The sequence below is a fragment of the Pestalotiopsis fici genome (genome assembly GCF_000516985.1).
Source record: "Pestalotiopsis fici W106-1 unplaced genomic scaffold PFICI_Scf_5, whole genome shotgun sequence".
Lineage (NCBI taxonomy): Eukaryota > Fungi > Ascomycota > Sordariomycetes > Amphisphaeriales > Sporocadaceae > Pestalotiopsis > Pestalotiopsis fici.
The window spans coordinates 3,437,745-3,460,326 of record NW_006917095.1 but is presented as its reverse complement, the minus strand read 5'-3'; the positions used below and the strand labels follow the sequence as shown (position 1 = coordinate 3,460,326).

General features: G+C 50.8%; 6 protein-coding genes across 6 annotated transcripts; 4 read left to right on the top strand and 2 right to left on the bottom strand.

Moving 5' to 3' along the window:
• Window positions 1-485: 485 nt before the first annotated feature.
• PFICI_08352 (uncharacterized protein) lies at window positions 486-1,850 on the top strand (the record flags this gene model as incomplete). The annotated part of the gene is made up of 2 exons (XM_007836933.1): window positions 486-575; window positions 633-1,850. The coding sequence occupies 2 exons, from the start codon at window positions 486-488 to the stop codon at window positions 1,848-1,850; spliced, it is 1,308 nt and encodes a 435-aa protein (XP_007835124.1).
• Window positions 1,851-5,238: 3,388 nt separating this feature from the next.
• PFICI_08351 (uncharacterized protein) lies at window positions 5,239-7,171 on the top strand (the record flags this gene model as incomplete). Its single annotated transcript, XM_007836932.1, has 2 exons — window positions 5,239-5,561; window positions 5,674-7,171. The coding sequence occupies 2 exons, from the start codon at window positions 5,239-5,241 to the stop codon at window positions 7,169-7,171; spliced, it is 1,821 nt and encodes a 606-aa protein (XP_007835123.1).
• Window positions 7,172-8,399: 1,228 nt separating this feature from the next.
• PFICI_08350 (uncharacterized protein) lies at window positions 8,400-10,085 on the bottom strand (the record flags this gene model as incomplete). The annotated part of the gene is made up of 2 exons (XM_007836931.1): window positions 8,400-8,623; window positions 8,705-10,085. 2 exons carry the CDS (start codon window positions 10,083-10,085, stop codon window positions 8,400-8,402), a joined length of 1,605 nt encoding a protein of 534 aa, XP_007835122.1.
• Window positions 10,086-12,492: 2,407 nt separating this feature from the next.
• PFICI_08349 (uncharacterized protein) lies at window positions 12,493-16,529 on the top strand (the record flags this gene model as incomplete). Its single annotated transcript, XM_007836930.1, has 5 exons — window positions 12,493-12,523; window positions 12,608-12,701; window positions 12,767-15,725; window positions 15,782-16,459; window positions 16,512-16,529. 5 exons carry the CDS (start codon window positions 12,493-12,495, stop codon window positions 16,527-16,529), a joined length of 3,780 nt encoding a protein of 1,259 aa, XP_007835121.1.
• A 596-nt stretch (window positions 16,530-17,125) lies between these two features.
• On the bottom strand, window positions 17,126-19,657 carry PFICI_08348 (uncharacterized protein; the record flags this gene model as incomplete). Its single annotated transcript, XM_007836929.1, has 1 exon — window positions 17,126-19,657. One exon carries the CDS (start codon window positions 19,655-19,657, stop codon window positions 17,126-17,128), a length of 2,532 nt encoding a protein of 843 aa, XP_007835120.1.
• A 1,425-nt stretch (window positions 19,658-21,082) lies between these two features.
• PFICI_08347 (uncharacterized protein) lies at window positions 21,083-22,231 on the top strand (the record flags this gene model as incomplete). Its single annotated transcript, XM_007836928.1, has 1 exon — window positions 21,083-22,231. The coding sequence occupies one exon, from the start codon at window positions 21,083-21,085 to the stop codon at window positions 22,229-22,231; it is 1,149 nt and encodes a 382-aa protein (XP_007835119.1).
• Between the last annotated feature and the right edge of the window lie 351 nt (window positions 22,232-22,582).

Genomic DNA, 22,582 nt, shown 5'->3' with positions numbered 1-22,582 from the left:
GGTCCCTGTGCCAGCCGTCCAGCCATCATTACATCTTCTCAGCCTTACCACTTTGCCTTCCACCCTGCCTTCTGCATCTACGACACTATTCTTGCTACTACATCCTTGCTGTGATCAGCATAGATATCGCAGACTGGAGACCTTTTTCCACAACACATCTTTATCAGCGGCTTCTAGTTTGATCCGTCTACCATTTGCCTATTAAATCGTTTCCTCCAAAACCTCCCACCTTCTATCATCGAGCAGCCACGCCCAGCGCTCCTGTAATAATAGCAACAGTTGACTCTGCGTTCCAACACACACACCTCCACCCGCGAAGAGAGGTGCGCGGACCGCCAGCGAACGACAACCCCAAGGAAAGCAGCACCTGCTTTCGCGGAGGCTGCCCCGACCACACTCTCCTTCCGGAAACCTCTTTTTACGCAGCCCGCTTGCGCCACTACAATACCTGTTCCCATCAGGTCTGCCTTTCTCACTTGCCCAACATGGACGCAATGGAGATGGATCTTGATGTCGAAATGGACACAGAGTTTGTTCCCGACCAACCAATTGCCGCCGACGCGCAAGATACGCCTGTACGTTGAGACTCCCGACCGTCGATCTAGTGTTGATTACTGAACCGTTGCCCATAGTCGCCCGGCGAGGTTGTTGAGAACGACATTCAAGACCAACCCCAATCCAATGCCGTCATACCAAACAAGGTCCATCTCACCGGTGGGCTGGACAACTTGAATGACAAAGAGGTCAGGGCCTATGTCAAGGAGCACACAGATGTTCAATTCGAGCGGCTCGAATGGATAGATGACAATAACCTAAACGTGGTGTTTCCCTCGGACTCGGTAGCACAGGACGCTCTTCTCGCACTTGCATCCGTTGAGATTGGGGATGTTTCGCTACTTCCTGCCCTGGAGCTGTTGCCCGCCAAGCCATTTTCGCAAAAGGCTGGTATCAGCTTGCAGGTAAGACTGGCTGTTGAGGCCGACAAGAAACAACCTCACGCCGCAGAAAAGAGTCGCTTCTATCTGCTCAACCCGGAATGGGACCGCGAAAATCGCATGAAGAGATATCGCGATCGGGATGGTGAACGAGGAGGGCGACGAAGAGGCAGGCGCGAGGATGAGCCGATCTCACATTTCGATGTCAACCTCTACGATGACGATGCTGGTGCTCTAGCCACGCGAGAGACTGCCCCACGATCCCGTCGGCGTCGATCTTACACACCTGATTACGACCGCGACGACGACCGGGCGCCGTCCTACAGAAGCTCAAATCACAACAAGGAATTGTTCCCTGATTCCGGCTCTGCAAGGGACCGCTCAGCCTCCCCCGGGCGACGTGATCGGGATCGAGATCAGCGCATGGATGAGACACCTCCTAGTGAATCTTCAGCCCAGCGCAATCGCCGTGGCGCCAGAGCCATCAAGGACCGTCTGGTGAGCAGCAATCGCGCCAAGGAGTTGTTCCCGAGCTCGGCACCACTGGAGGAGAGCAATCGCTTAGATGACGCAGACGAACTCTCGAACCGCTTTGCGCTCCCTCTCTACGACGGCAGCCATGATGAGCAGCCTGTGTCTCGAAGCAAGAGGGTTGGCGAGCGGAACCCGGCTGCAAGCAGCGGCCGCTTGGCAGACCGCGTCACAGATCCCACCGACTCATCTGGATTCAGCATACGTGGATCAGCAGGGCAACGAGGCGCCGACCAGGGCTTTGCAATCAAGGGCGGTGCCAAGAGCGCCCGAGAATTATTCCCTGATAAGTTGGGAGGAAGCAATGCAGGCAAAGAATTATTTGCAAATAGGGTCGACGGCAGGTCGCGGCGCAGGCAGAAGGCAGGCGATTTGTTCGACTAGGAAAGAGGTGTATTTGAGCTCCCATGCAAAGCATTTATGTGTATCTGGGAGGGGTCTTTACATATCGCACATACCGGTTGCTTAAGACAATGAGAGCTCGGGACTACATGGGAAGAGAAAAAGAAATGCTAAATTAGCATTGAAGCAGACCATGGCTGGGCGTTGAGAAGTTATTCTACCTTCACAGTCAGATCACCTACTCTGTACAGCACGGGAGATTTACAAGCAAGCCCTCTAAGTCCATATCGTTCTTTATGCCCTTCGTTGTCCCTGTAACGCGATACGAGCAAGCGGCTGCAATTGTATGTAGAAGTGGCAACTATTTGATTATTGGCGTGCATGCGAGAATCCGAACACACCCTTCCCCCCTTTGAGAGGAGGGGGCAAAAAAAAAAAGGAAAAAGAAAGAATCATGTGGTTACATGACCTCTGGGCAATATGCTAGTACTGTAGCTAGTACCTAGTAAATTATCGAGTAGCAAGATTGGGTAAAAGTGCATGTCACGCGTAGCGAACGACGCTTCCATATCGAGCTCATGAACAAATCTGCCCCGCAGCAGATGATGAAACACAAATGATACGTTTGTTCTTTACAATTCCGTGTCTTCTTCTTCTCTTTCCTCCTTTTTTATTTAAAAAAAAAAAAAAGAGAGCACTTGCTCTTGCATAAAGGCGAGTTGTCGTTATATAGGTCGCATAAAACGACGCATTTAGTGGTTCGAAAGCCAAAAACTGTAGTCGGACTGGTATAAACTTGCGGGCAACCAGTTTCTATTTAAGCACCTCCCATGAGTGTGATTTAATCCCTATTGTATAGAGTACTTGCGTTGTAACTGTCACGAGAGTCTGGTCCGACTCTTTCGAATTAAGTCAAGCAAATTAGGAAAGTGAATATAGAGGAACTGTATGTAGTCGCATGATGCGAATAGAAGATGCGTAATAGCGAGGGGGTCTGGTGTGTCTGAGAGAGCATTATTAGTTAGGTTGTATTGTGTAGGTTGTTTTGATTCATATCTAACCATGCACGCGAACAGACGCGGAAGGGAGCAAGGGGGGTGCTTTGATAGAATCGGATCCAACGCGTGAAAGCTGCAATATCCTAGCCAACCATACCTTAAGCTAGGCCTATCAAAGTGACGGGCCGCATTATGGAGACCGTTTTATGGCAGATCAGGTGCGGCCGGAGAGTTTTGAACTTTGAAGAGAGGGGAGCGAGGAAAACACTAATTCGCGTCATCCTAGAAAGACTTGTTTGTAAAAACAGCAATAACAACAAATGATAGGACGATTTTCGGCACGTCCACCCGGCCAAAAGTTGGATAGGGAAATCATTGCCAACTCAGTTATACGTCGGTTTTCTCTCCTTCTCTCCCTCTTTCGAAACCATTATGAGAAGACTCAAGATTCGAGAGACTCCACAATGGCGGCCATATTTGCGGGCCTAAGCCGCGATTTCTCAACCCGCGTTCCTGCTGCTTGGGGCCGGGGGTTAGGTATTTTAGCTACGATGTGTACATACATAGTAATTACGTGGGTAAGGAGCTACTTTGTACAGATATGTGATACCAATCAATCTATCGCATCTATAAGTTGTAATGGGAAATTGCCGTACCCGTCTTGGGAGCATACAAAAGCACATGCTGTTTGGGATTGATCTCGGATAGGGCGATAAGAAAGAGGTAAGAGATAGTGCACCGATTCACAATCTCATGCTGTTTGCGGGCCCCGCGCTCATAATGGAGCAGCACGCCACTTTCAACGTTGGACGCGATTATGGTCCGGTAAGGACGCGACTGACGCAGGGCGAAGGGATATTATTGTTGTTTATTGTCAGATGGCTATTCTATTATAATGGATCCCTCCCCAGCCTCCCCCCTTGTCTACCTGGTACGTACGTCGTATACCGCGTGAGACGTGGAGATTTCATGTCGCGACTATTCATTCCGTCATACCCTGAGAGGGACCAAGATTGAATGAACCGCCACGGATGCTCTTTTTAGACCGTCCTACAACGCGCTTCACTCCCAGCCACCTACCGTCTAAACCAGGCGCTATTACCTACCTGCTAGGTATGTACCGCTCGTTTGGCTAGGGCTGAATTAGGTAGATAATTGCTTATGCGTGTTGTCAGCCATGTAGATAGTTATTCATCAATTCTAAATAATCATGTTTGCAAGCAGCAGTAAAATCTACTTTTCGCAGTCTACAAGATAGCAAGTCAGCTAGAAAGGGGTGACTGACTCTCTTTCCAAAAATGATAAAACACTGTTTGGCCAATGGACGGATGGATCAGTGGTTCGTGACAGGTTGGTCGTCCTTACCAGGGCCAATGAGCGGTTGGGCGCGTAGTGAAGTCGGTGCATGTGTCGAATCGAATCACTGCAATCAAATAACAAAAGCGACCAGACAGACGGCCTCACTCAACTGTGGGAATTGACTGAACTTCCAGCGGGAGGTTCGTTTACATCCACGACTGCACCGGGCTTAGCGGCTGGTGGGGTGGTCTATGCTCCGCCTTAGCGCGAAGACTGTACGTACCGCGCTACCTTGCACTGGATCGAAGCTCCACCGCCCGCCGCCGCTCAACCTCGAACCTCAGGAAATCGTTGACCCAGCGAGCCCAGCCAACTACCTAATTTACAGACTGCAGCTTCGTCTCCCACCCCCGATCGATCCTCCACCACCTATCGCTATCATTGTGGCGGCGGCGACGACGACGACAACGACAGTGACAGTCAAGACGATACGCCATAGCAACGACGCCAAAAGTTTATTTGCGACAACGTCAAACCGTAAACATTTCGACACTATTCAGCATTTTCTTACACGGCGACCGTATTGTGTTTTTTTTCTTCCCTCTTTTTAGCGACCCACGACGCACCGATCCTTCGTTTTCTGGCGGCTCTGGTGCCTTCATTTCGACGACTGCGTGGGCTTTTTCATCTCAACCACTTGATTCACCACTTCAACCTCACGACGCCCTTGACTCTTCCGTGGAGCATGCGATAGATCAGTCGAGGTAGCCGGAGGGCATTTTGGACGTATCCGGCCGTGAGAGCGCAAGAGGACCTTTCCAGTGGGACAATCGCAAACGCATCGCCTCTCGACTTCCTGCCGCCGTTGTTTTGCTGCCTTCCATTGTTCGCAGCGCACCAAATATCGCGACCTGCCCAGTTGCAGCGACAAATCTCCTCGTCTTCTACGCTGTGCCTGACCCTCCCATCGCCAAGCATTGTGCCATTTTTGAAAGGACGAATGCTGGCCGAGCAATCACCTATTCATCCCACCAGGCGCTCGCACCTCACCATCCATCACCCCGCCAACAAGTTTCCACGTACCGCCAGCCAGCTTGCCCACAACAGCTATACCAACACCAACCACAACCACCATGACGATAGCGCCAGGATGTCCGGCGGGCATCGCGCCATCAAAGCGTGCAGTGGTAGAAATTCATAGCCCAAATACTGCTACACCTGCGAGGATATCCACCCCTCCTCCAGTGTCCGAAAGGGGCCGCCTGGAACCGAGGATCAATAGCGATATTGGCAATGCCAAAGCCGTTCGCCATTCGAGAGGGACTACCAGCAGTGTGAGCGGTATAGACCCCGAAATCCTGACAAAAGCCTTATCGCGTGAGCTCTCTTCCGAGCGCCGCGAGAGTACGCCTGGCGCAAGTCCTAGTAGGAAGCGGCAGCGGATCAATGGAGACAGGTATGTGTTGTCTCTACCTTGGGCTGAGCATGAGTCCCGTCATCGTTGAAGTGGTCTCACTGCCATCATTGAATCTTTATCGCAGGAGAACATGGCAGCTAACTGCGACTAGATTCATCCCCTCCCGCTCTGGTCAAGATCTCCATGCGAGCTTCAGCCTGTTGCATGATGAAGGGTCGCCAGCTACGCCCTCGCGACAGAAGAAGAGAACACCTCATGGTGAATTGCATTTTCAGAGGACAGAGGAAGCTAATCGCACCTTTTCAACCTTGTTGCGATCAGAACTGTTTGAAAGTTCGATACCACAGGCAACCCCACCAGCAATGTCGCCAGAGGCCTCGATTTCTAACCACTCTACTCGTGTTCATGACCCTACGAGATCTAGCACACCGCCCAACAACAATCCACCTTCATCATTGCCTTCGTCCTTCACTCCTTCTACCCCACACAAAAATCTCTTCTCCTACCTGTCGCCACGGCATCACACAAATGTTGCTGGACATCCCACACCTTCTAGAACACCACAGAGCAGGCACGGCCCAAATCTAGATACCAGATCTGAGATATACAGTCTATCACCAGTCCGCTTTGGCAGTCAACAGATGCTGCTTAGTCCGCGGCGTCAACCAAGAGCCGTGTCCAAAGTGCCGTACAAGGTGCTAGATGCCCCCGAACTGGCAGATGATTTCTATTTGAATCTGGTGGATTGGGGAAGTGCCAACGTGCTTGGCGTTGGACTGGGGTCCAGCGTTTACATGTGGAATGCACAAACCAGTAGGGTAAACAAGCTTTGTACCCTCGAGGATGACACAGTAACCAGTGTGTCATGGATTCAAAAGGGAACGCATCTTGCCATCGGTACCGGCAAGGGCCTTGTACAGATTTGGGATGCCGAAAGGTCAAGAAGATTGCGTACTATGACGGGCCACACTGCCCGAGTGGGTTCCCTTGCATGGAACACGCATATTTTGACGTCTGGTTCAAGAGACCGACTGATATATCATCGAGATGTGCGTGCCCCCGACCAATGGTTCCGAAAACTCGTTGGGCATAAACAAGAGGTTTGTGGTCTGAAATGGAACTGCGACGATGGCCAACTTGCTAGTGGTGGCAATGATAACAAGTTGATGGTCTGGGACAAGCTCTCGGATACACCACTATGGAAGTTCTCGGACCACACAGCAGCCGTGAAGGCAATATCATGGTCACCACACCAGAAGGGCTTGTTGGCGTCGGGTGGCGGAACGGCTGACCGAAGAATCATATTCCACGATACTGTTCGTGGCACCGTGATCAACGAGGTAGATACGGGAAGCCAGGTGTGCAACATTGCCTGGTCGAAAAACTCCAATGAAATCGTATCAACGCACGGTTACAGCCAGAACCAGATCGTTGTCTGGAAGTACCCCTCCATGACGCAAGTGGCCAGTCTGACAGGTCATACCTACCGAGTGCTCTATCTTGCAATGAGCCCAGACGGTCGTACGGTAGTAACAGGTGCCGGCGATGAGACGCTCAGATTCTGGACAGTATTTGGGAGGAGACCCGGCACCCGAGAAGACTCTGATGGAGGTGGAGGACGACTTGCTGAGTGGAGCGTAATCCGGTAATGAAACCTCGACGATAGAATAAGAACCCCTCTCAACTCTTGTTGGATCAGGAACACACACAACTCAAATCAGCCATTGCATGGTAAAGTAACGACAAACCAAAACACAACTCCGGAACTTCTCCCCGCTACGACCTATTTTATTTTGATGACGACGACGACGAACAAACAAGGAAAGGCTTTGCACGTAATACCCCCTCAGAGTGCATTCGATGGCGTTAGATGAAGGGGAGGACAAAAAGGGACGGCGACTTTTGCGAACCAAGGCATCACACCGCAAGTCTCATTAAGCATTAGAACTGCTTGTGTATTCTTCTTCTTTTTTTTTATTTGGCCTTTTCGAAGCGTATATCATCACTTTTTCTTTTCTTTACCAATATTAAACACATGACAGCGACGGGGCTTTCCAAATGGTGGATGGGAGTTGGGGAATAACGATATCTCGGTGATGTTTTTGGGGAATCTGTGCTTTTGCGCACATCATGATAGTACGAGACATCACGATCAATTCCCAAACTTGGCAGCTCCAAGTCGGCTCCCCCCACTGCTAGATACAGATACATTAGACAAATCAATGTATCAAGGTGACAAGCAACTGATATTCATTAGCACGTGATTGAATAAGTTTTTGTCGTTGTTTCCATACCATAAAGTCGCCTGTTACTGGTTGTACGACACTCGACTTTTCTGGCAGTTTTTGACGCAAGTTAGCCTACCACATCATCTCGATTGATCAATTTGTAAAGGTATATTATCCATGACACTGATTTACCCCAAGGCCCGTAGTAGTCAAGATTAAAAACTTTCGACGAGCGCCTATGCAAGCCTGTGTGCTGCAAATTGGCATGGAATATGATCACCACATAAACAGCTGGGTATGTTATATTTGTATGTATACATATGTCAAAAGCATGTCAAGTCGCAAATAAGTCGCGTCACACGCAAATGCCCGGTTCAAGCAACATGATCGCGTAAATCATGAGACAAGACTGTATTAAATGGGTATCAAGTACTATGAAGAAAAACAACCGCGCTTCACGCCGCCAAAGACTGTTCATAAATGCAACCTCTCCCTCGATTGATCGTCATAAACGCCAAATCAAAGCCACAAAATATACTTGCAAACTAATCCATTCTTTCACATCAAACTCGTTCTCTCGTACTATCATAAGGTGCTGAGGTGAAGAGGTATGCGGTATACCGCGACATACCCGTTGCGTAGTTTCACCTCATGAAGTCTTCTTGGCCTCGGCCGCGCTTTCATCGTTGAGTAGAGGAATTGAGTCGACATCGAGGTGTGCTCCAGTAGCTGAATCCACGGCGCGCACACTGCCTTCCATCACAGTCCTCCTTTCCCGGGCCTGCATTTCCATAGAAGCATCCAAGGCTGGTGCTCTGCCCTTTTTCTCATCCGCTGGAGTGGCAACAGGGGACAAAAGTATGAGATCAGGACCTGGATTCCGTGTCAGCTGCATTCAGATGCACATGTTGGGGAATGCAATCCCGAGGATAGTTCACGATTCAGAACACGTACTGTTTTGCCATTTGGAAACCTCAGCCTTCATCAGCTCCAACTCTTTCTGGAATCGTTTGCCAAAAACATCAATGTAGTAAGTAGAGCCATTGTATACACTCCAGGTGAATACACCCATGAGGAATGCAGCGGACGCCCAGCGGCTGTAGAACCACAAAGGACATGGTAACATGGTGAGAACAGCATACGAGTACTGGATCAACATGAAAGCAGGCTCGTGTAGAGACTCGGGAAGCGAGAGTACAAGCCTGCCGATCCAAGCTTTGGAGTAGGACTTGAGTAGCCAGGTGAATGATGTTGGGCGGCCGGCGGCAATCTTCTCGCGGCGGCGTACGGTGATGAAGAAATAGTAGCTAAGCTGCCAGAACAGGTAAGGAATAGTCGACCAGGCCAGCATGGATATGATGTTCGCATACGCCGTTGGGGATCCCGGCGGCGAGGTCTTGACAGTCCAAAGTGCTGGAAACCGCTCCTTCTGCAGCTCCTCGGGAATGAGATGTGTGATGCAATGTAACGTCACACACGGCATTATGTGAATAAACAACGAAGTAACCTTGTCAAAGCTGTGGAAAACGAGCGAGTTGCGCCACATGATGATGGCTACCGCATTATTGCCAAAGGCCAGGCAAAAGGCCGAAACGAACATACGCTTCGACGAGGGAAAGGCCCAAATGGCGAGAGCCAAAAGAAAGTTGACAAAGTAGCAGAGATCAGCCAGAAAGTAATGGTAGCCCCGCTTATGGTAAGAGTAGAAGCGGATCGGCATAAAGTACAGCAACTGGGCCGTGTACCAGAGGTGGAAATATTCCGGGTAGGCACCGATGAGGTAGCCACTGAGGAAGATGTTCATGACACCGAAAATGAACGAGACCTTCTCACGCGCCGTGATGATCTTGGTGTCATTCCATTGTCGGCCAAGTCTGTCGACATTCTTCTTCATGCGAGCGCGATACTTGTCCAGCTGTTCCTCGGCGGAGGGCACCCGTCGGCGCCACTGCTCGACCATGCGCTCTCTAGCTTGGTGGCTTTTTGACTTGATGGCATCTCTTGATTTGCGGACCTTCTCGGTCTGAGCGGTTATGCCTTTCTGTATCTTTTCCAGTTGCTGGGGCAAGGCAAAATTGTCGAGCAAATCGAGTACAGTCATACGGTCTAATGGTGGAAAAGCCTCCCAATCCTCTTGATATGATGAACTGCCCGAGAAGGACGGATTTCTGGACAGTTTTGGACTTCCACTTGGGCCAAGAATGGGTGTTTCGGACACGACCACAGCGTCCTCTGGAGACGAAGTACTCAGTGGTGGTGATGCGGTGGCATCCGGAGTCAGGACCGGATCGCTATCAGTATGGCCATTGTCGGATCTGGAAGCAGATGCAGACATTGGTTGGTTCGTTATTTCTGCCATTTCTGAGACGGTATGAGAAGGGAGTCGCTTGAGGTCGTGGCGAAACGAAACTAGACGGAGGGCATTCGCGCCCCTAATGATCAAAACGTCAGCCATTAAGTGGTTCTCAGTAGTCGAGGCATATGGAATATATATGTATTTGCAGGTGTTCTCGCTGCAGGAGCGGTGGGCGGCGACAGAAGTCGGGAAATGAGGGAAGGGTCCTTACTTCTTTATGCAAGGCTACTTCTCAATAACGCTGAACGGCCGGCGGGGCAGTCAAGGTATACAGATGCAAAGATAGTGTGCGTCAGCGAGATCGGATGGCGAAGATCTTTACAATCTATAGTGCTGTTGGCGACGGAAGTGGCAGTGAAGACGCCTCTGCACGCCGTGTGACCAGCGACTAAACAGATGCAGGCCCGGGGGTGCTGCTCTCTTGTGACTCTGCCGAAAGTCTTCAGTGAGATGTGGAAGAGCGACTCGTGCAGATATATTGTTGCACGCAGTGAGGGTAGAGGCCAGAGTTGGGCGGAAGTCGCGAAGTTTGAGGGTGTTTGGACTGCCCTTTGAGTAGTCGTGGTTGAGGATCGTGTCGCTTTGGTGGCTTCTGGTTGGACGAAAGCGGCTTGCTGTCTTTGGGGAAAGTTCCCAGAGTCACAAGTCACGATAGGCTTTCTCGGAGCTAGGTATTGGAGGGGGCTTGTCTAGACCACCTTGGTCTAGGATAACCTCAAAGAGTATGTAGACTGTATAGCGGATAGCTGAGTCGAGTAGAATGCTAGATTTCTATGATGAATAAGGGACGAGCCTGTTGTTCATGAAGGAAAGCTTACACGGCAGCTTATGATGTAGTATGATGTGCATTAACCAAGAGCAAGAGCTGGATCCTGGCACGGGAGCCGGTAGGTACCCACTAAGACGTGCTACTATCTACCTTATCCACGGCGGATCTGGGGACTCTTGAAATGCCTGGAGTTTGCTGGCGTCAAAAGAGTACAACTAATGATCGTGTAATAAGATGAAAATTCTATTTTGTTCGATGGCTCCCCTCATATCGGAGGAGATGCGACTATCTACCCATTCAATATCGGGTACGTGGAAGAACCGTGGCCTATTGTACATGAAATAACCCGACAATCAAGCACAAAAGAAAGGCAAAGAAGAAAAGCACGTACACTAAATGCGCTGCTGGCCAGACCGCGTTTCTCTGTGTTGTCATTGCTAGAGCTTTCCCAGGCATTTATCACGTCCGGTAGGTAGCATGTGGTCCAGTCCCTTAACCAGGCTGTTGATGCTTGTGACGTCTGCCTTGCATGCATTAGGTTAGCAGGGGAATTACCTTACCCTGTTAGCTCAAGGAGCCCCAGAAGCGATGAGATCCAGTTATTTTCCTTGGTGACCACTGGTACGTAGTGTACTCGCACCCCAGCCCAGACCCAAGGAACCCCCAACTCTTGTTATTCATCACCGTCAGGACCCAAATCCACTTTGTCTCTCCCATTCCCGAGGTCAGCTGCGAGGTAGACCGCCAGCTGCGCGGCAGCTGCTTGAATACGAACGGTGCGCCCGTCCATCAACGTTTTGTTACGTCCTCTGGCACCGTAACGGAGACACTGATGAGATGCCCCAGGGCTCAAGTACCTGAGCGCCTCCTGCCCGCACTACCTTAGCAGCCTCAGACTCCAACAGAGCGATGCTGCTCCAATGTGGCACTTTGAAGCTGCACAATTGTGGCTGAAGCTGCACAATTGTGGCTGAAGTCACGTCTCCCGCAAGCAGCCTGGTAGAGCCAGCCCACAGCACCTCAATGCTCTTTGCTTATTAGGTAGCTCCCCCGCCGTGGGTTCGAGGTTGAACGCAATTGACTTCCCAAGGTCGCTGCAACGGGTCGCGTATGTACGTGTATATTACCTAATGTAGTAAATTAGTCTGTAAAAATAGTTGTGTTCTGAGTCCTGACTGAGATCACTGTCCGGGTACCTGACCACTGCTAAGGCGCATACAGGACTGTAACCAAGTTGGGATAGCTTCGCATCCCTGAGTGCTGCGCGCGTTGGGGTTTACTGTCTTCTTGTCGTCTTTTGTTCTTACTCGCCAGTGTCTTTTGCAATCTATATGCTTGGGGGCGATTCTAGTGCGTGGGATGCACCGAAATCTGCGTTGTACCTCTTGTGAATACTACATACCATTAGGAGGTACTTGCCTGCCTGCAAATTGTACATAGTCTCGGATCAACAACCTAAGGCCTACTGCCTACCTACACCTTTTCTGCCGCTCGGCGCGTCGCACAAAAGTCGCGTCCATCCCACTACCACCACCACCGCCATCACCACAATCAAGTACCACCCACGACCGCTGCCAGTCTGCGCGACCGTCGCCGTCGTCGCTACCTACGGTCACGATGGGGAAGCTCATTCGTTTGGAGTTGTTCAGTGCGTCTCTCCCTTCTGTTCACTGCTTACCCTGACTGCAACGCGTCGCGCCTCCTGCTAACCACCAACACTCAATCTCTATAGACTTCAAGTCCTACAAAGGCCACCACACCCTCTTGTTTGGTGATTCCTATTTTACCTCAATCATTGGCCCAAATGGATCGGGCAAGTCCAACTCGTGTGTTCTCCCTCCTTGTCCTCGTCTGTTTGGCGCATCCATGCTGATTAGCACCATCGCCATAGTATGGATGCGATATCCTTCGTCCTAGGTATCAAATCGTCGCATCTCAGATCCGCTCATCTGAAAGACCTCGTATATCGTGGCCGAGTCCTCAAGACCTCCAAAATTAATGACGATGGATCTGCCGACACTCCCGCCGCGAATGGTGTTGCAAATGGCGAAACAAACGGCATCGATCAATCCGAGCAACGCCCTACCCGCGGCGACCCCAAAAACGCCTGGGTCATGGCCGTCTACGAGGATGATGCAGGCGACGAGCAGAAGTGGAAACGATCCATTACCAACCAGGGCGCTAGTGAATACCGCATTAATGATCGCGTTGTCACTGCCCAGCAGTACAATGAGGCCCTTGAGGCCGAGAACATCCTCATCAAGGCTCGCAACTTCCTCGTCTTCCAGGGTGATGTCGAGGCCATTGCCGCCCAATCGCCGCAGGACCTGACTCGCCTCATCGAGCAGATTTCTGGCAGTCTAGAGTACAAGGCCGAGTACGAGAGATTACAAACCGAGGCTGACCAGGCTTCCGAGACAACGGCTTTCCAATTACAGCGGCGCCGGGGTATCAACTCTGAGATCAAACAGTATCAAGATCAGAAGAGGGAGGCTGAAAACTTCCAGGCCAAAACCGACGAGCGTGACAAGGCTATTGTTACACATATTCTATGGAAACTCTACCATTTTCAACGCATCATGGACGAGTCCAGCGCACAGATCCAAGAACACCAGGAGAACCTCAAAGAGTTCCGTCGCAACGTTGAAAAGTTCGAAAAAGACCTCGAGAACGCCCGCCAGGCGCAGTCCAAGGTGAATCAGGAGGTGCACAAGGTCGAGCGCCATATCAAGAGGCAGGAGAAGGAGCTCGAGGAGAAGGAAAACAGCCTCGTCCCGCTTGAGGAGAAGGTCCAACAAACCAATCAGGCTGTTGCTCAGATCCGCGCAAGAGTCAACGATGTTGGCGCAGATCGCGACGAACAAGCCAAGGTTATTGCAAAAGTTGAAAAAGACCTGGCCAGAGTGCAGAAGGCACAGAAGCAATTTGAGGATCAATGGAAAGAGACCATGAAGAAACAGGGCAAGGAATTGAGTGATGCAGACCGCAAGGAGTACAACTCACTACGTGCTCAGGCCATGGCTAAATCCTCTGAGAACCAGGCCAAGTTGGAGAATCTGATACGCCAATTGAAAACTGACCAGGTTACCGTCAACAGTTTGAGAGGCAAGGTTGAGAACTACGAAGCAGCTGCCGAGAAACTCGAGACAGAGTTGGCTGCAATCAAGGAAAGACGGAATACCGTGCAGGATTTCGTCAAGCAAACGACTGGCGAGATAGAGGCCAAGAAGAAGGAGTTTAACCGTATCCAATCCGAGCGCGTCAGGACCAACCAGCGAAGAACTGAACTGGACGAAAAGCTGCAGGATGTTCTGAGGAAATTGATCGAGGCTGACGACGGACGTCGCCAGAACGACAAAGAGGCTCGTTTGAAGGAAATGGTCACTTCCCTCAAGCGCGTCATTCCTGGTGTCAAGGGTCGGATCGGAGACTTGTGCAAACCGAAGCAGAAGAAGTACGACGAGGCCGTCATCACGGCTCTAGGGCGCGACTTTGATTCGGTCGTGGTTGATACGGAAAAGACTGGCCAGGAGTGTATCAAGTATCTCAAGGATCAACGGTTCCCCGCCATGACATTCCTCCCTCTCGACAATATCAAGGTAAACGCTGTCAGCAATGCCATCAAGAGCATACAAGGCGCGCGGCTGACCATTGATACCATCGATTTCGACTCATCATTGGAGCGTGCCATGACATATGCTTGCGGAGGCTCCATTGTCTGCGATACGCTAGACATTGCCAAGGATGTCTGCTACAATCGGCGTATCCAAGTGAAGGCTGTCACTCTCGAAGGTTTTGTGATTCACAAGGCAGGTCTAATGACTGGTGGTCGTGGGCCTGAACACAAGGGCAAACGCCGATTTGAGGAACATGATGTTCAGAACCTGCGGAATACGGCCGACAAATTCCGAGACGAGATCGAGAAGCTCCCTAAGGCAGACCGCCGCGGCGCTGCAGAAGAAAGCCTGCAGAGTGAACTATCCGGTCTTGAACAACGACTGTCTTTTGCCCGGAGCGAGCTTGCGGCGTTTGATCAAAACCAAACCAGCAAGAAGAAGGAACTCGAGAACGTCAGGCGCCAACTTAAGGAGTTGCAGCCAAAACTCAAAGAGGAAGACGACAAGTTGCAAAAGACTCGATCTACAGTGGACAAGTTTAAGAAAGCAATCGCTGAGGTTGAGGATAAGATCTTTGCTGATTTCTGTAAGCGGTTGGGCTACGCAGACATTCGAGCGTACGAGGCGCAACAGGGTAGTCTGGAGCAAGAAGCTGCCGAGAAGCGCAACGAGTTCGAGCTGCAGAAATCGCGTCTAAACGGAAGCCTTAATTGGGAAAAGTCTAGACTTGCCGATTCTGAGAGCAGACTAAAGCGCATGCGAGATCAGCTACAGCGTTTCCAAGATGATATTGAGAAATACGAGGCCGAGAAAGCCGAGATCGAAGAGGCAATGGGTTCCGACCAGGACGCCTTGGCCGCGCTTCAGGAGCAATACGAGAAGCTAAGGGAGAAGCTGTCCGAGCGCACGCAAAAGGTGAACGATGCCAAGGCTGATGTGCAAAAGAGGAGCAAAGATATCGAGGGCAGACAGAAGGCTATCAGTGCTCTGGAGACAGAAGTACAAAAGAACAGCGCTGGCAAGTTTGCGTTGCTTCGGCGTTGTCGACTCGAGCAGATCAATATTCCGTTGTCCGAAGGATCCTTGGATAACTTGCCCAATGAAGACAACCTCCTCCAGCAAGACCCCGACGCCATGGACGTTGATGAGGCTGAGGATGAGGCTATGGAAGAAGCAATGAATGATCACGGTATCGAGATCGACTTTGAAGAACTCCCAGCAGACCTCAGAGAAGTAAGTTTTCACGATGCGCATTTATGCTTATGAGTACGATATGCTGACTTTACCAGCCCGATGACGAAACGGTCGAGGATAAGTTGCAGAGCAAGATCTCGTCCCTGACATCGGAGCTTGAGAAATTGAACCCCAATATGCGTGCAATGGAACGACTTGAAGTAGTTGAAGCTCGACTACAAGCCACGGATCAGGAATGGAACGCATCCAAGGAGGCTTTCAAGGTTGCTCGCGAGGCGTTCGACGAGATCAAGGCAAAGAGATTTGAGTTGTTCAATAAGGCCTTCTCGCATATCCAAGAGCAAATCTCACAAGTCTACAAGGACCTGACAAGGTCTGAAAACTATCCTCTGGGTGGTCAAGCGTACCTGGATATCGAGGAAGACACCGACAAACCATATCTTTCTGGCATCAAGTACCACGCCATGCCGCCGCTCAAGCGCTTCCGAGATATGGAACACCTTTCTGGCGGTGAGAAGACCATGGCCGCTCTCGCACTGCTGTTTGCTATTCACAGCTACCAACCAAGTCCGTTCTTTGTGCTCGATGAAGTTGATGCTGCTTTGGACAACACAAATGTGGAAAGGATCAAGAACTACATTCGCGAGCACGCCGGTCCCGGCATGCAGTTTATCGTCATCAGTCTCAAGACGGGCTTGTTCCAGGATAGCGAAAGTCTGGTCGGCGTTTACCGAGATCAGGAAGTAAACAGTTCGAGGACGCTAACATTGGATGTAAGTTTGTGCGCTCTTGTCTTGTATTACCACTTTGCTGACTGTTGTATAGCTTCGAAAGTACCTCTAAGGCGTCAATCACGGCGATTTGAAATGAGTTTGTTTGTGGAGTTGGGGAGATTGGCTCATGATTATCACGAGTGGTCCGCTGGTCCAGGTTGGCAGGGCCAGGTGGCTCTGAATTGCATGACTGGAAATACCTCTGCTTTTTTTTCTTCCAGAGACGAATTGCGCTGTAAAATAACACTCGATCTGCGCCGTGTAAACAGGCTAGCCCAATGCTCGAACAGAAGGAGTAATTCATGCTTGCTAAATACAATTAATGCCGCAGGAAGAAGAAAAAAAACCAAGGCAATGGTACACGTTGCGTATCCATCCCGACTGTTTTTTTTTTTACAAGAAAAAAAAAAGGTTCTAGTATTGAGTGACTTGGAGCATCGAGAGTGCGGAAAGGTAAACTGGGTGATAGTATTGACTCGCATCGTGCCATGTCTAAATTGTTTGTTGAAACTCCTTTGCTTCCGAAGCAATATGTATAATAAAAAGATCCGTTGACTCCCGTGGCATACGTTGAGTACGCCATGCAGTTTTCCCTAAACACTGACTTGCCTGGAAGAAGAGGGATAAAAGAACGCTTATTGCCAAAACCCCAAAAGTGTCGTCGCATCACGACCGCTCTTCAAAGACACCCAATGGGCCCTTGAGCTTTGTGAACATTTCGTCCCTCTCGCCCTCGGCCGTGCTGAGAGCAGTCACGGCGCCGCCCGCCCCGATCCGCCAGACCTCGGTCTCGCCACCTTCACTGCCGGTAGTACTGCTCCGCGACGTCTCGTCATCCCATCGAAACAGACTCCGGATGGTCACGCTCCAGTCACCCTTGCCCGTGACATCCATGTAGCCGACCACGCCCGAGTACAGGCTCCGCTCGCGGTGCGACTCAATCTCTTGCAAAATTTCACAGCTGCGCTTCTTGGGGGCACCCGTCATGCTGCCGGGCGGCAGGCTCGCGGCCAGCACGTCGAGACCCGTGTAGTAGGCTCCGTCGTCTTGTTCTGGCTGATGGCTGGGGCCCGAGGGAAGCTGCCCCTCGACGACACTGATCATCTGGAAAACGCTGGCGTACTCCTCGACCTTGTTCAGCTGGGGAACGCGGACGCGGCCGGGCCCGCAGACGGTGTGCAAGTCGTGGCGGACCAGATCGACAATCATGAGGTTCTCGGCCTCCTCCTTGGGGACGTGCAGGATGCGCTCGGCCTCGGCCAGGGTGGCGCATGCCGTGGGCGACTTGCGGACGGTGCCCTTCATGGGCCGCATCGAGCACAACCCGTTGCGGTCGTACTCGAGAAACCGCTCCGGCGACGACGAGATGAGTGTCGCGCCGCCCAGGCATATGTAAGAGCCAAAGGGCGCGGGCTGCCGTGCGCGCAGGGTGCGGTAGAGATGCCACGAGTCAGGCGTCTTGGCGGCGCTCGAGGGCGCCCAGCTGTTGCTGCTGGCCATGGTTCCAACAGTGGCCGGGTTGGGTACCGCTCGGGTTATGGTGGTCTGGTCCGTGAGGCAGAGCTCGTACGAGTCACCCGCTGCTATGTACTCCTGACATGTCCGCACCTTGTCCTCATAGGTGTCGGCATCCGGGGTAACGATTGCTGCAGCGTTGGCAACGCCAGTTGGTGTAATCGGAGGGGTCAAGTGAGCCGTCTTCTTCAACTTGGTGTCGTTGATTCGCAAACCGTCCTCCCAGAGGGCGGCAGATTGGAGAGTAGCCGACGTGGAGTCTATCCACTCATTGGCTTCCTCAGTCGAAGAATGCAAGTACTGGATCCGCAGAGTGCCTTCAAGGTGATCGACCACTATGCTTTTCTGCACCCATGCAAAGCACAAGTCTGGTCTCTTATGGCTTCTGGACTCGACAGTCTTGACATCTATACACTCTAGACCGAGCTCATAAGTAATGAATCCCATGAATCCTCCAAGGAAAGGGGATTCGGCATCTGGTGCATTGATGATTCTGGCACTCAAAAAGTCAGACAGCATGTGCCAAACCGTCTGCCCTTGACGCAATGGAATTGTCTTGGTCCCATGCTGTTCGTCTGCCAATGACGCTGGCATGCGAGCGCAGACGTGAGGGTTGCCAACGTGATATTCGAGCCTTAAAGAGTCTTCAACATCTAGAGCAATAATGCTATACCGGCCACGAACATCGAGGCCGATGCGATTCGTATGCGCACTGGCAGAGTCGAGAATAATGTGATCGCGGGAATTGCTCTGTAACAACTCTACAATATCTGGGACTTCCACATGAGTGGGCAGCTGTATAGTTGTGGACAAGTATTTAGAGTCAGTGGCAAAGTCTGATAGACTTCCGAAAGCGTCTTTCTCGTCTTTCAAGGGCGACGATTGCTTGAGCAGACTTTGAGTTGTTGGACCCGTAATAGAGGCTTGGGGCCTCGGCGTCACTGTACGACCGTGTTGCTGATTCCATTTGAGTGCCTGGTTGAACCAGTTACTGATGATCTGATGGCCGGCATCCTCTGAACACACGGACTCGGGGTGATATTGCAAGCCCCAGAATGGTTTTGATGCATGCTTCATGCCCATGAGTATGCGCTCGGAAGAAGTATCTCTGGACTCCTCAACCCATGCGAGAGGGATTACATCCAAACTTGGAGGCCGCTGCCACTTGAGCGTAGTCCAGTCAGCCTCTGTAGCCGCGTCCTGTCCAAAATCGGCGCAGAGACTGTGGTATAGCGTCGCCTTGAAGGGACGCACGTCTTGGAAAATGTTGTCCTCCGTACACGGGAGTGTGTCGCAGAAGTCAATCTCACGGATCATTCCATGAAGACCTCCACCATGCAACCTCCGAATTTTGGCACCACAGCTGGCGGCCAGGCTCTGGAATCCCAAGCATATGCCCAGGACGGGAACAAGGTGATTGCCCTCGAGTTCCCAGATGTGCTTGATCAAGCCAACGTCGGCATCATTCGTCGGCGACCCAGGCCCAGGCCCACAGACTACAGCATCGTAATGCTGTAGCTCCTGCCTCCATTTCTCGTAAAAGTCATTGGACTTTGGGTCGAACCGGGGTGAGTCAATGTGCAGGATATCCACGTCAGCTCCCAGCAGCGTCGTCAGTAGAGAGACGACATTATTGCTGAAGGAGTCATAGGCGTCTAGGAACAATATCCGAGGGATACCCATGGCTAATTGACACGAACAAGTTTATGCCAAAAGCGAAATATTTGAACCCAACAACATGACCTGTTTTTTTTTTTATTTTAATGTCGGGTGTAGTTGAGCATCTCCGCAGAGTCGCGGGTAGTGGTGAGCAAGCACTGAGCAGTGAGGACCCTTCGGCAGCCGAGTTTGGAGGCGAGCACTAGCTAGAGAGAAATTTTAGCGGGTCTTACACTCCACGTTTTTTTCCCTAGCCGCCGAGCCATAACATTGGGTCGTCAAGTCTAGGCATGATACAAGCTTAAATCCTGAATCGTTAGATACTACCGAGTAGTACATGAATCATCCGTTAATACCCGCAGTGCAGGCGTCTCACTGTTTACCTTGCATAGTAGGTACTACCTGATATAGTAACATGGACTGCCAACGGTGCTTTCAAGATACATTAAGAACCTAGGTAGGTCATCATGATCAATTCAATAATCATCAACTGGTACTTTGACTTGATGTAACGATGTGTAAATATCAATCTAGGAGAACATTTCTTTTTCTGCTTCCAAGGTTTATTATGTCGTTTGCCCCACGTATCTTAGCTAAAATGCCAGGCCACCCCATCAAAATCTTGTGCTGCAGCTCCATGAATATGCCAGTCGTATAGTATAATTGTATACAAGAGGTGGTGTTTGAGAATTCAAAATAATCACACTTGCTTATGCACAAAACATACAATGCACTTTATGCATCCCCAGGCTCGTCCTTCTTGTATGCTGGCGGGTCATTCCAGTCGCCATCATGGGGCCTTACATTCATTGTCTGAGGGCCGAGTCGTGAACTCGTATACGCAGAGCCACAAAATTACAACTTCTCGAGTTTTACGGCAGTATAGACACCCCAATAGGCGCCTTATCCTTCAGCATCTTCGTCGTTACTGTCGCTTTCGGGATAGCGCTTGATGAAGTAGTTGTTGTTGTCGAGGATCATTATTGCCACATTGGGATATATTTTACTTGGGAAAATACGTCGATATTCTGAAAGCTTTTCATGTGATGAGGGAGTAATTCATGATGCCGTGAGATCCCACACCGGCCTTGTGCTTCATATAATTCAATGCGAAGACAGAATAAGCCCAAGGCTGGCGATTTGATCCGTTACATACATCACTTTTCATCGTGTCACATGGGACTCAGAAAGATGAACTTGTCATGCGAAGATTGACAATGAAATTTTCTACTTTGATATTAAATTATTGTGCAAAATAGACATTCCGTTGACTCATAATTGATTGTGACGAGATGACGTCACCCATTCGTCCCTTGTAGTAGGATGCTCGTTATGATACCCTATTATCCGTCGAATAGCCGCCTGGTGGTTTTTCCCATGCTGTAACTTAAATGCTGAACCCAACCGCTGTTCCCCCCCTTCATTTTTCACATTGACTAATTTCTGATCATGGCCGAGATCGCCATGGACAGCCAAGAGCTGCCGATTTGGGTTGCGTTTACAGGAAACAGCCGGCCACTTGTTTTCGACCTGTCAGGAGCTGTGCCTTTTGAACTATATTTGACTGCACGCAGAAGCGCTGTAGACGAGACAGACCCTCGAGATCTCGTGCTTCTAAAAACTGGTTCCGTGTTTGATTTTTCAGCAGCGCTGGACAAAGGTCTTGTGGAGCTTGTCGACGACGCCACCGGCGCTGTGATTCCCCGTCACAGGAGCACTGTTGAAACTGGAGCTGAAGAAGTCACTTGCCAAAGCCTAGATGACGAGTCATTCATCAGACTCCCTACCGACGTCCAACGCAGGGACCGCCCAACTCAAAAGCTGCCACTGAATGTGGCATCATGTCTCCGCGCAATGGTAGAGTCAGGGCGCAACTATCATGTACGGCTGCACGGTAAGAATCTAGGCGTGCGGTGGTGGAAGTGGGCGGAAAATTCAAAGTTATACATCGACGGCAGTGAGCTGCCTCCTTCTGAACACCAAGAAATCGTTTCGGTTGGTCCGCCACGATCCAAGACATTCACTGTCAAGTCAGAAATACCCATACCACCAAAGCCATATATTGGTCTTTCTCTAGCCCACACAGGGGAATCTGCCAGCGATGACGCTTCATCACCCATTTTACAGATCACTATCAAGAACACAAGCGAACGACCAATCATACTAAAGACCATCGGAGACCAACGTCACCTCAAGGAACCCGGCGAGATAACCAACCCGCGGGCCCGCGTTACCCACGAGCGCCCCAATCTACAAAACTTCTCCATCATCGATCAGGAGACCAAGGAGGATCTCATCAGCGATGCACCTACCTTTACCACGCCCGTTCCAGGCCGTGGACGAGGATGGCCACGGAAGCAGTTCCTTGCGCTCGCGCCACAGGAGCAAGTTGTTCGGACAGCCAAGCTGCCCGGACACCGACTCGTCCCCGGCCGGAAGTACAACATCAGCCTGAGATCTACGGGATGCTGGTGGACATACGGGACACTAGACGACTTGTTTGGCAAAGGTAACAATGTCTTTCAAACGTGGCCACCAGGACCGAAGGTACCAATGCCGTTGGAAAGTGAGGATGTAGTCGTGGTGAATTGCAAGTAATTGCGTGGCGAGCATGTGGCTATGCAGCTTGTACGCTTGCAATTAATGCATCAAGGACATTGTAGAAGCGAGGCAGACTAGATACCTGCATAGCCAAAGCAGATTACAGGCAGGGGTTGTAAGGCTCTGTAACTTTGTCAAGTCGCCGACTCCGCGAGAGAATGCCTCATTTTGGTATAGACCGCCACTGTAGGTCACTGCCACACTCCCTGTGGCCAGTCATCTTTAAGCACGTAGTTATTGCACAAAAATGGTGGTAGCACAACAAGGACAGAGAATTAGCTGGTGGTGGTGACAAGGCAGACACATTCTGGGGGCTGAAAATAGTATTATTTCCCTGCAGCCATAAAC